This window comes from Rhea americana, unplaced genomic scaffold (genome assembly GCF_003343005.1).
Source record: "Rhea americana isolate MKP2758 unplaced genomic scaffold, rheAme1 scaffold_10, whole genome shotgun sequence".
In the NCBI taxonomy this organism is placed as follows: Eukaryota; Metazoa; Chordata; class Aves; order Rheiformes; family Rheidae; genus Rhea; species Rhea americana.
In genome coordinates this window covers 9,210,299-9,222,833 of record NW_028185039.1, presented here as the reverse complement: position 1 = coordinate 9,222,833, position 12,535 = coordinate 9,210,299, and the positions used below count along the sequence as shown (strand labels likewise).

Here is a 12,535-nt window from a genome sequence, read left to right as displayed (position 1 = left end):
CACTAAATCTTGCTATGTTTGTGAAGACATATAAAGCTGCTTGCTGTGTCTTATGGTCTGTGGATAGACTTTATATTTTGGAGCAGTTATGTCAAAAATGAGAGCAGAGCTCGTTACTGATGAAGCATGGGAGATCTCTGCCCTTTGGTTTCATTACTGATGTCAAGTTTATTATTTCTCTGTTATAAACGTGAATAAAGAGCAGCAGCCCAGTCACAGGACTGAATAAAAACTGTCACTATTTTTGACCCAGCTTTCAGAGCTGCAGTGCAAGCTGCCAGATTCATGTGAGATTTTTAAAATTTAGTATAAACACAGCCATTTTCCTTTCTGAGTCAAAAATCTTTTTTTCTCAAACACTATTCCTTTAGCTATTGCAGAATGTTGTAATGCTTTTTACCTGCAAACTTCATCAGGCTTTTCTGTTACCACTGATAATGAACCATCTCTGCTCACAAATGGGGGAATTTAAGGCAAAGACTTACTCAACGTGTAATGCACAGAATCAAAAACAGAGATGGAAACAGATGTGCTCTTAGTCTTCCTGTTTTTAACGGTAGGTTTTGCCTCTTTTTCACCAGAGTTGTGTTATTTTTTCACTTGAACATTTTTTTTTAAATCTATCTCACTGATATTAGCTTGCCTAAGATTATATATTTAGTTCACTTTAGAAAGTACAATGTAGCTGGTCTCATCTGTCAAGCATTCGCAGTCAGGTGAAGTATGGCTATTTAATCTGAGAGGAGAACCCAGAAAACACAGTCTGTAACTCGGAGTTTTGTTGCTTCCCACAGGACACAGATGTATCAGTCAAGCTGCAGCTAAAATTGATGTGGACTTTGATTATGATGGACCTCTAATGAAGACAGAAGTTCCTGGGCCACGATCTAGGGTAAGTTTCCAAAATATAGTGACTTGTATTTTTGTTCTGTAGCTGTGTGTGACTTAGTACAAAACAAGTTTTGTTTCAAGCCTTAAATCTAATACCAGCATGAATAAGCAGTGTTTCATGACAGTCTATGTCCGCTTCTATCAAGACTCTGAAAATGAATAACTAGAAAGGGGGGAAAATGTCCGTCTGTCTCAGTTTCTTTTTTTTTTTAGTATTTATTTATTTTATCTTTTTTATGATGTGAAATAGTGCTTTAGTTTTGAAATGAAGCAAGCATTTCAATTTGCTGAACAATATTTTTCTCTGGCAGAGTCCACAGCTGTTAAATTAGCTGAGAAAAACTAACAAACTTTAGAGCAAAGGCTCTTAAAACTTCTGTCAATATCAAAGTAAATTGTTCTTTGGTAACTTCCTTGATGCCACCTCTTGCAAGTAAAAGATAGCTCTCCAGTCGCTTGCTATCTCTGTAGAACCAATGTGCTAACATCCCTTGCACAGGCTTCTACTTTCTCTTCTGTTTTGTCTCTTATTTTCTTGATTCAGTTGATCAGTTTAGAAGAGGGAGCTTTACCTTTCTGAAGATTTACAATTAAACTGTATATGCAATCCATTCATCTAACAATTTTTGGCTGTCATATTTGCAAGGTATATCATGAAATCTCATGTGGCAAACAGAGTTTTCTGGAAAGCACAAAGGATTGCAACTTTGCACATAGTTTATGTGGTCATATAGAATAAACATATATTCTTCAGTATTTATCATAATTACAAACCTAAGGCTCTTTGATCTTTTTCTACAGGAATTAATGAAACAACTGAATGGAATTCAGGTAATTTGACAAGTTCTCTAAGTTTGGGGAGGTGTAACTGCTGTGATTTCAGACTTTGTTTCAAAATCCTGTTTAGTATATTTAATTTCATTTAAAAAAAATAAAAAAGAGGCAGAAAATACTTGAATCTGGGTTTGAATGATGAGTATATTGTATGCTGTCCGTGTACATTTGAATAAAATCTTTTATAGTCTATTTTAAATAATTACAGAATTATTTTGATAGGGTCAATCACTTCAGGGTTCTACTGTGTGTGTCATTTTGGATTGTTATGAAGTGGCCAGTAAGAACATAGGTGTATTTTAACTTGTGTAGTTGCCTTCCCAAGAAGAGCAATTCCTCAAGCAGGTACTTGATTATATGTAGAAAAAAGTGCATGCCTGCATTCTTCACAAACTACTATGTGTCAAGCTCCATAATGAAAAAAAGCCTGTCAACCTGATACGAGTGTATTTTTTTTATAATTGTAAACATCATTGAGTTCATTGTATAGAGAAGACTGAATTCTATTCTGAGGTCTGGAACTATGTACTTACAGGGGATTGGCAGACTTACTAAATTCACTTCCACTGAATGTGTTTAACTCGCGTTCATTGTCACATGTTATTCAAAATCATATATATATATATATATATATAGATATAGATATAAACATACATATATCTTTTTTTTTAACTGGTAGGTGTTGGAAGTGTACATTTTTTGCCTCTTTTTTCCCTTAAAAGATTCTTAACAGTCCCTCTTTATAAAAACTGTTCTCCAGTGAATTCCCTAAAATACATATGTCTCTTATACTTTATTATTAGATATTTTTATCAGATTTTGCTGTATATCCATTAGTTGGGCCTTCCTCCACACTGCAAGTACTATTCTACTTCTTTAAATATTCATTTATGTGCTTTTTTTTTTCCTTTAAGAATGCAGAAGCTGTACACTTTTTTTGCAATTATGAAGAGAGCCGAGGGAACTACCTAGTAGATGTTGATGGCAATCGGATGCTGGATCTCTACTCTCAGATTTCATCCATCCCAATAGGTAGGAAACAGAGGCACCAATATTTTTGCTTTGTTCTCAAGTATTGTTTTCTTCTCTTGGCTGCTACCAGAAAAATAGCTGACATAATATATACCTCATTGCAGTCAGGTTTTGCTGACATCACTGCTGTGTATTACCTAGTGATATTTTTCAGCAGCTGGGGAAGGTAGATTAAAATTCAATGCTTATAGCTCACTTGAAGCACATAGTGGTACCTGGAAGGAACTATAATACTAATTTGAATATGCAAGTTCCATGTGTGTGTTTCCTTGGACTTGCATACTTCATTCTGTAAGAATGTGTAGCTTTTTTTTCTACATTAAAGGCATGTACTCCTTTTGCACTTTAGTTACTACTTCTGTCTGAAAAGAACTGAAGAAAGAAATGGACTACGTGGACCCCAACAGGATGAAATAAGACCAAACACTTAACTGTGGTGCTAAATTAAAGCAAAGGTGGCAGGCCAGCTGGGCTGAGGGACTAAAAGATGGAGTTGTCAGTGCTTGGAAAACTCAGCTGACTTTTGAAAAGCATTTCAATAAGAAAAAGAAACCAGCAGAGATGCAAGCCTCAACTATAAGGAATATGGGTTTCAGAGGTGCTCAGTTTGATTGTTGCTGGTCCGTAGTTCCTCTTAAAACTATGTTTCTGTAGAATAAAAAGCAGCAGAAATACTGGGTAATTTAAATGGTACTATGTATAGAAACAGTGATGACTCAGAATCATCCCTACAAGCCTCCTTTATTGAAAAAGAGAATTTAGGGATGTTTGGGTCATTTGCAAATTTCTAGGATTTCAGACAGGTATTTGCAACTACCTGTCATCTTTGCAGACAGTTAATATTTTTGCTGTCTTGTAGCACCTTAATAAACATGAAAGCATCCCAGAACTCTATAACGTTTGCAGCTTATTTTTGTCAACAAAATAGCTAGATACTCTCTCTTTTAGAGGCTGCACTGAAATAATTTTGTTAGCCCTAATATGGAAATGAGGGTAAGATAAAGGAGAACAATGTGTGCTAATCCTCCTCTAATTTAAATGATGGTTAATCATTTAAATTAAGCTTGCAATCAATTCTAATGAGTCCATAAGATCAATTCATTTCTTGGAATAGTGTCTGATTTGGATAGAGTTGTCTAAAAACCTGACTGTTCATGTCTATATTACTATTAGAGGTGCACATAATATCATATGTGACCAGAACTGGATCAGGTTCTATTAACAGTATCACCTGAGATGCATATTCCAGTCATGCTATGTAGTAGCAGGGGCTTCTAAGTTTTCTTTTCTCTGGCTGATTGAAAATGCTGACACAGATATAAAAGATTTCAGTACCTGTAACTGATGCTCAGCAAAGCCATTTAGTTCTTCTTTGGTATATGGCAATGTCTTTACAAAGATAAGTTTTTCCCCTAGAGAACATGTATTACAGTTCCTAGATGAGAAACCGTACATACAATCTCTCTCTCTTTTTTTTTTTTTAATTATGTTGAACAGAATAACTGAATGACAAGATTAACTACTTGAAGCTGCAGATGCTGCTAGTTAGGTTCTAGATTGGGACACCAGGACAAAATCATGGGAAGAATTTTAGGTGAACTGATGTTTTCAGGTCAAGTTGTTGGTCGTCTGTGCTTATCTCTTTGCAAGAGATTTTTTATGAATCCATCAGGACTGCACAAGTTTTTATAATTATCTGCTACTCTAGAACTCGTTTTTCAGTAGAGGTTGAGAGGTAGTAAGTGCCTGTGCAGAGAGAGATGTTCTGGACTTTTCTCAGTGAGAACCAAAAATTAAGAGTTTTTATCTCATGGTTTTTGGAGAATCGTAGCATATTCCTTTTAACCAGTATCTAATTGCCTAGCAGAATTTAAAACCCTGTGGAGCCAAATGATGGAGTATAATGAGGGAGTCTGATAATGAGTATAATGAGAGAGTCTGAGATGTTTACTAGAACACTACCTGGAATACCAAGCGAAATAATCTGCTTTACAGTGTTGGCAATGTCTGTTTTTGTTTGGGGAGATTCGGACAGCTGCAGTTTGCCAGTGCAGGCCTCAGCCTGATGCTGGGTTCAAATGGGTTCTTAGGGCTTTCTCTAGTGATTATTTTAGCAGCTTCCTTTTTCCTATTGCAAATGGGGACATTCAGGAGACTGGAGGACATGTACTTGCCTGTCGCATCAGCACACAGCAAGAGTGATGAAGCCGTGCCCTTCTCAGAGCCAGCTCTGTCAGTTCTTATATGAATGTGCTGGAGAGGTGGATTCTTACAGCTACAGTGCCCTGGACTGCTCCTGGCAATGAAGCAATTTACTGTCTGCTTGCCATCTCAGTCTAGAGCTTTTTGACTTGTTTACAGTAGTTATATAATGGTTATTTAACCATATAGTTCCTCCTACTGTTAGTTTTATGGATTTAAACCCACCTACCACCTCAGCATCTTTCTACATGCTGACCTGCTCTTTCACAAAGAGTCAAGCTTTAAGGATTCTGTGTTACTTTACTGGGGTCTGTAATGAGGATATACCAGCAGGACAGGGAGCGTTAGGAAGAGGACCAAGCCACTTGGCATGAAGTGAAGAGAAGGGAAGATGAGGTGTCTTGTACAGACRGAAGACAACAAGTTAGCGGTAGTAAAAGCCTTGGATTTGCATTACGTAAGAGAAGATGCAAAAATCTCTGCATTCCTCACACTATACTGCAAACAGAACTGCACATTTTTACAAGCAGTACCACAGATAAAGGTTAAGCTGCCTAGGCAATGATAGCTGTATATGACAAACTCCTGTAAGGCTTAATTTGGAGACTTCTTAGCCAGTACACAGACTCTCAGAGGTGCTCTCAACAGAAACCACTAGCTTTGTTTTTCCCTCTAACCTACCCACAGTTCTTCCCTTGACAGAGAGATGCAATGCAGATTTAATTGTCTGTATCCAAATAACTGCTTGCATTATCTTCATGATCTTGACAGATTCTTTGCAGCATGACACTTGCAAAAAATGATCTGGAGACTTTCCTTGTTTTGAACTAAATACTTTAAATTGAATTTATAATTGATTTGTTAAGCAAGTAGCCTGATGCTCCATCACTCAGACAGGATAAGAAGGGTGGTTGTCATTCAGCCAGAATGAGGAATTCAGTGGCATGACATGCTTTTGTAACAAAATTAGAACAGTCTGACTTCTTGAATAGCAGGGAAGATGAGATCTCCAACTATATCTACAAGGAGATATAAAAGATGGTCTTAGTCTCTAGCTTTGGTGTTTCATACATTAAAAATCATGCTTAAAATAAAATTTTCTGGGTTCCATTGGTGAATATGTTGGTTTACATTGGATACATTGGTTTACTTGTAAATAAGCAAGTTACCTCATTAAGAGTAGATAGCTAGAGATTAAGTATCTTTGATCACGTTATCCTTGAAGCATCCTTAATATCTTAATGTTTCTAGGTGAAATGGACAAACCATTGCATCTTTCTCTAATTAGAGACGAGAAGAAAAAATAAGCTGGACATGAGAGGAAGTGAATAATGCACAATCTCCTTCTGTATAGACTCTCCTTCTGTAATCAGTTATCAGACAGAATTATTTCTACAGTGAGGCACAGCCTAGGTGTGTCAATCCATGATTGAGAAGGGAGGATTTCCCAGGAGATGTTCAACACCTGGGCACTCTCCCCTCACCTAGTGCTGGAACGAGGACTCCACATTCCTCTTTGTGGGCCTGTGTTTTGTGCGTACCTCCGCGTGCCAGGGATGTGTGCTGGTCTGCGGCAGTGACGTACAGATCTCCTTCTCTTTCTGTGTTTGGGGGGTGGAGGGGGAAAGAAACATTATCAGACAAATGAGAGAAAGCTGACATACGCAAACTGGCTAGGGCTCAGCTGGGCCCGGATGAAATGATGCTAAGTAATAGCAAAAGTGACGATTAGCCAGAGCATTGACCGYACCCTTTACCAAAAGCATTTGTCTGGGCTTTGCTGATACACAGCAGCTCCTTTTCTGTTTTTGCTTCCAGTGCTTGGAAACAGCTACCACAGCTGGTTTATTCATGCCTGGCTGGTCCAGAGACTGCAGCTGTATCTCTCTAAAGCAAAGGATGCAACAGTGACTCGTGTTTTCTACCAGTGAGTTATTGAGGGTAGCTCACTTTGTAGGGAGCTACTCAGCAAGAACCAGCACTTGTCTCAAGTCTGAGCCGAGGAGCAGAGCAGCACTGCTCGTCGCTGTGGTGCACTTGTACTGGCTGCCTTTGGGGAGAGGAGCATATGCAGGAAATGTCTATGGCCTTCTGCTAATGCTGAAGTTGCTGGAACATGTTGGCATGTAGTTGAAAATGCCAGAGCTAATGTTCAGAGCAAACCTGCAAGTGTGATAAAATCTGAATAGATTTGGTGGCTGACTGGGGTTAGGACATAGTGGTTTGCAGTGGGGGTAGGCAGTGCTTTTTGCAGGTAAGAAAGTCTCTGGTCTATCTGGTTGGTTTTATATTTGAATTAATACGTGTAATCCCTTGGTAATAGCAAAATCTCCTGGTAATATGCTCTCTCCTGAAGATCTTCTCCAACAGCTAATGAATAATCACAAATAAATCCCAATGGCTGTGAAAGTGTATTTTGGTCTAATATCTTCATAGCCAAATTTACACATTTTTCACAGTATACTCTTTATTTCAACTGTCTTCCCAATTTTGATTCATGAGTCTAGAAATCCACTTGAGATGCCACATGTAAAATACTTTAATATTAAGATAGGACCTTGTCGTTGTCTACCAGAGTTTACATGTGTTTTTGTATGTGATCCTCCTGGGAGGGTCAGCAGATACAACTCATAACATTGTATTTAATATTTTCCTTTTAAGAACTCATCGGACTTTTTAGAGGACAAATCCGATAGCTACAGATAAAAACAAAAATATAAAACATCATAAATAAAGCAGCAGCTCAGTTTCATTTTTAATGATTAAAAAAGCTACAGCTTCTACCTAGGAATGCTGTTGCTACCTGTGGTTAGATTTGCACGCATGTTTTCATTCTTAAGTGCCTTATCTGTCTTTTACTATTGCTAATTTCTCTTTCTTAGCTTTCAGCAGCTTGAGAAATTCATGGTAATAGTTTAAACATTCAGAAGGAAGTACTGAAAACATARAAACAGATTAAGAAAAAGTTGTGGGAGTTTTTTCTTTTTTATAAAACATCTGCGTTTACAGATATTTTTCCTTTGAAAATAATCATCGACTGTACAATCAGTGACAAATGCCGGACGCTGGAATAGCAATAAGGAGAAATGAGCTTACGAGACACAGAGGGAGACAATAGATATTTACTATTTCAGAATTGCACTAGATACCAAAGCGTGTGTTTATAATGCCTGTGCCAGGCAAGTGCTATGAAATGAAAAGTCCGATCCTGTTATGCTGGTTTCAGTCCTCTGTCATTCTCAGTGGAGGTGCTTTGGCTAAACCCTAGAGAAAATGGATCTGATATTGATTGTCAGGATTAAAAATGAAGTACTTGGATATTAGGAATCAGACCATTTTAGGGTCACATAAAAGAGGGAGAATGATTTTAAAAAAGAAAAAAAAAGCCACAGGAGAAGGGCAACAGAGAAGTAACAAATGACAGCTCAAGGGGGGTTTCATGTTAGGAGAGAAAGCAGCTATGAAATGGCAGCAATTTTGAAATCTCTTTGTCTAACTTGGCCTGACATTGAGCAGCTGAAAAATGAGAATTGAATTTGACCTCTTGGAGATCTGTGACTAACTAAAAACTCCGTATGTTTCTTTTTTAAATAGGTTATAACCATCCTTCTCTGCTAAAGCTTCTACAGCAGCCACAGAACTTGGTAAGTGATTTATAACTACACATTTGCAAGAGTCCTTTTCCTCCTTGTGGTTGTCTTTTTTATTTTCTCTTAAACTGATAAAATGGCTTAATGAATCAATTTGAAGTATGGTTGGATCTGCTTTCTTTATTTCTCAAAAGATGAAAAAAGCTTGGTAGTACTTAATAAAACATTAAAAAAAATGAAGATCTACAAGAAGTAAACATTTGGGTGACAAAAACACTATATATTTGCAGCCAGTTTTAAATCATGCTTCCTTCAAGCATAGTTTTTCCAATAATTATTTTAGCTATGTTCTTGAATGAAGATTTTTTGAGTCTGAAAGCAAAGCCTTTGTTTTGCTGGAATCTTAACACAAGTCCTTGAGAGATAATGTAATATCCAGAATATGAAAATAGTGATTTAAATCCAGAAAGCTGTAAATTTTGGTACAGGGTGGGGGTTGTTTTGTTTTAGTGGCTGCTTCACATCTGCYTGAGTACTAATGGTGCTAATTAATCCACCCATGTGGCCTTGGAAAATTAAATTAATTTGACTAGAGCAACATGATTATTTCAAAACAAAGTAACAACTTCTTGAAAGCTTAAATAAAGTATCTGCCTATTTTCTGTAACAGTGTACTAACAATCATTGGAAACAACCTGGTTTAAATTACAGAAACTTTTAAAATAAAGTTGCCTTATAATTCAGGCTTCATTTTTCTGCCAGACAAGAGTTCTGGATTCTATAATCATCTTGGGCATCTTTCTTAAATCTCTAACATTAACAATAACTTATGTGTATGGTACATGGCTCTACATGCTCAGAGATTTAATGAAAATCTGGAGTTAGAGCTCCAGTGTATTAAACTTTCTTTTCTTTTTTTCTAAAGTAATTCACACTGAGGTGTGAATGTTTGTTTGTTGTTAACAATGGCATCAGCATTTTCTTGTAAGGATTATTTCTTCAGTTTGTTTTTAATGCTCCATATAACCTTTCATAGCCAATTAATAAAAACAGATTATGCATCCATTCATTTGAGGCCATAGCAGCTTGATATCAGTGTTCTGTTTTTCTCTGTACTGAGTAAGTCATTAACAATGAAAGAAGAAATATATTTTTCTGCTTAATGGCAAATGTTGTCACTTGACTGTGAAAGCCAATAATCAAATTTACAACAGATTTATGCTCTCATATCTAATTCTATATGAAAATTTCCTTCTAAACTGAGAAAAAAAGTTAACTTAGAGTTCTCCTAGGTACTAAATAATACTTAGTGTTAGTCTGTTTAGATTTTTTTTAACTTGAATCTATTGAAATAAACATTGCTTTGGAAATAACAGACTTTTACAGGATAAAATCTARTACAGCCTCTCTGAGCAACCTGTTCTGCAACTTCACTGTCGTGGTGAAAAAAAAAATTTCCTTGTATCCAGCTGATTCCTTATATCTCATTCAGATTTATGTCTGTTGTTTCTCATCCTCCCACCACGTGCCACTAAGAGCCTGCCTCCATCTTCTCGATAACTCCACGTAGGTACTGGCAGGCTGCCTTCCTGCAATCGCTGCTGTGGTTACTAAGGCTCTGGCAGCGACACAGATTTAGTTCTGCTGACCAACAGGCTGGTTTGGAGAAAACCGTTCTGGGAGTCATACATGAGTTCAATAGATTCCCTGTAGGCTGTGAAAATCCACTGTTTGGAGAGGTTGCATTAGAAGCATGGAGACTATTCCAAAATTAATACTTCTGGTCCAGGTCAGACCTAAATCGGGAAATGGAAAGGAGAAAAGGAAGGGAAAGAATATTATTAAATTGAGATGCTACTGCTGTAATGCAAAGTAATAATGTACCTATAATTCAGGCTGAAGCAATGAGAAAACTGACAGTGCAAATGGAAGGCACTAGAACAGGAAACACTTAACTGGAGACATTTCCAATACAAACCAGCAAGCTTCATAAAAGCAGTACACAGCGGAAAAGAATCTTCACCAGTGTCTCGATGCATCACAGTCAGTGCTCCCGAGTTTGATTAAATGCACGTTGCTGCTTACTGAAGACATGCCGGGTAGCCTCTCCAATCTCATTCGTTCTCTGCTCGCTACTGTACGTGCCAGAGCAGTCTAGAAAGGAAAGAGCCTCCCGGTGTACATAAGCTTTTTGACAGAGATCTATTTTATTGCAGTGCTGTGTTGCTGATCTTTGCCTGCAGGTTATCTTTCTCAGAGGTTGACTTGATCCTTTCAGTCTATCTGTGTTGTTCCTCTAGCTCCCTTATCTTAATAGTATCTGGAGAATGTTTATAGCCACAGTTTTCTGAAATGGTCTCATTTTAAGCTCAATAGGAAGAAAGTGGTGCTATCTTAATTGAATTTAGTTTTAGATACACAAACTAAAGGCAAGTAATCAAGATCTTACAGTATATTTCCTGTGTATAAGGAGAAATGAGATGGAGATTGAATGAAGGAATAAAATAGCAATATTGAAGAGGAAACATGTCATTAGTACGTTGCATGCACAATTTCTAAGGTGCTCTGCAAGAATACAGTATCAAGGACCAGACAGAAAAATGTATTCAAAGAGATGAATATCTTTGCTGTTTTTAAAACTCCTTGTGCCATGACAGCAAATGTTTGGCCTGGTGTTTGTAATTAGAATTACATGAAACTGGCTTGATATCAACATGGTGATATTCTTCATGGGATACTAAAAATAATTTTTTTTCCTATGTCTTTTTAGAGTACATTTATCAACAGACCTGCCCTAGGGATTTTACCTCCGGAGAACTTTGCAGAAAGACTGAAGGAATCTTTGTTATCAGTAAGTTTAAGATAACGGTGATGAGTTGCCATATTCTGTGTTTAGGGAAGTCAGAAGGGGTGTTTATAGACAGGTAACATTATACATCAGTTGCCCCATTAGTCCACCTGCCTCCCCCCTTCCTTCCTCCCCACTCCGAGTGCAACCAGCAAGTAAGGAAGTCAAACCTTTTTCCTCTGACTTCACAGCTGAATGTGAAAGGAGGATGAGGCAAGTGCTGTGCACAGATACCGCCTCTTTCGTTCCTGATTCAAGACCTGATGACAAAATATATTTTCTCTAATTTTTATTTGCTGTGCTTTCCTAAGAAATGTAGTAAGTGGCTTCTGTTTGTCCTGATTTAAGTTTGGGCATCCTTGGGGCTGAAACTGAGTGAGCCCTCTCAGCTGCAGTTTGAATCAATTTTTCTTTTTCTAAGCTCAGTTGGTCTCCCATTATATTTAGGTTGATGAAGTTAAACTGATCAGTATTATGTTCACCTTGTGCTACAGCTGTGCTTAGTATTTTGGAATAATTTTCTCTCTTTAATAGGTGGCTCCTAAGGGTCTGTCACAGATTATCACCATGTCCTGTGGATCTTGCTCTAATGAAAATGCCTTTAAAGCAATATTTATCTGGTACAGAGTGAGTAGAAATTGTAAAAGATTTTTATTTGTTGGTATGCAGAAATCAGTATTTGTTCATAATCAGAAGTGTTACTATACAACAAGGTAAGGTATGGAAGTTCTCGTGGTCATGATATCATTTATTTATGCTTCAACCTCATATAAAATCTCTATTAAAAGTTCTTCATCCAAGATTTTGATTTCTATTGACATAAATGTAGAAATAAAAAAAAAAGAAACAAAATACATATAGCAATGCTGCTGCTTCTCTCTTTCCATTCACCATATGATCACCAGTGGTGACACAGTGGTGCACAGTATGATCTTTTTCCTGTCTTCCGCTAAGTGTTGGTCTTGTTAATGTTCGCAGATGGGCAGGAGGGGAGGGCCGCTCTCCATCAGCTCACTCCTACCCTACAAGAGAAAGAGAACTGCCTCTCAAGGAGGCAACTCCCAAGGTGTAGTTTTAGTTTTAAGTTAAACGATAGCTGATGGGATACAGAGCAAAAAGCTATTTGGAAGGTCCGTCC

The 12,535-nt window shown here is 37.4% G+C and overlaps 1 protein-coding gene across 1 annotated transcript in view; it reads left to right on the top strand.

Moving 5' to 3' along the window:
• Positions 1-12,535, top strand: part of ABAT (4-aminobutyrate aminotransferase) — a 36,002-nt gene that overhangs the window by 12,706 nt on the left and 10,761 nt on the right. The window contains exons 2-7 of the mRNA XM_085303381.1: positions 795-892; positions 1,693-1,722; positions 2,640-2,757; positions 8,554-8,603; positions 11,320-11,400; positions 11,932-12,024. Of these exons, the coding sequence (XP_085159507.1) occupies positions 795-892; positions 1,693-1,722; positions 2,640-2,757; positions 8,554-8,603; positions 11,320-11,400; positions 11,932-12,024 (470 nt within the window). The remainder of the gene's footprint in view (positions 1-794; positions 893-1,692; positions 1,723-2,639; positions 2,758-8,553; positions 8,604-11,319; positions 11,401-11,931; positions 12,025-12,535) is intronic.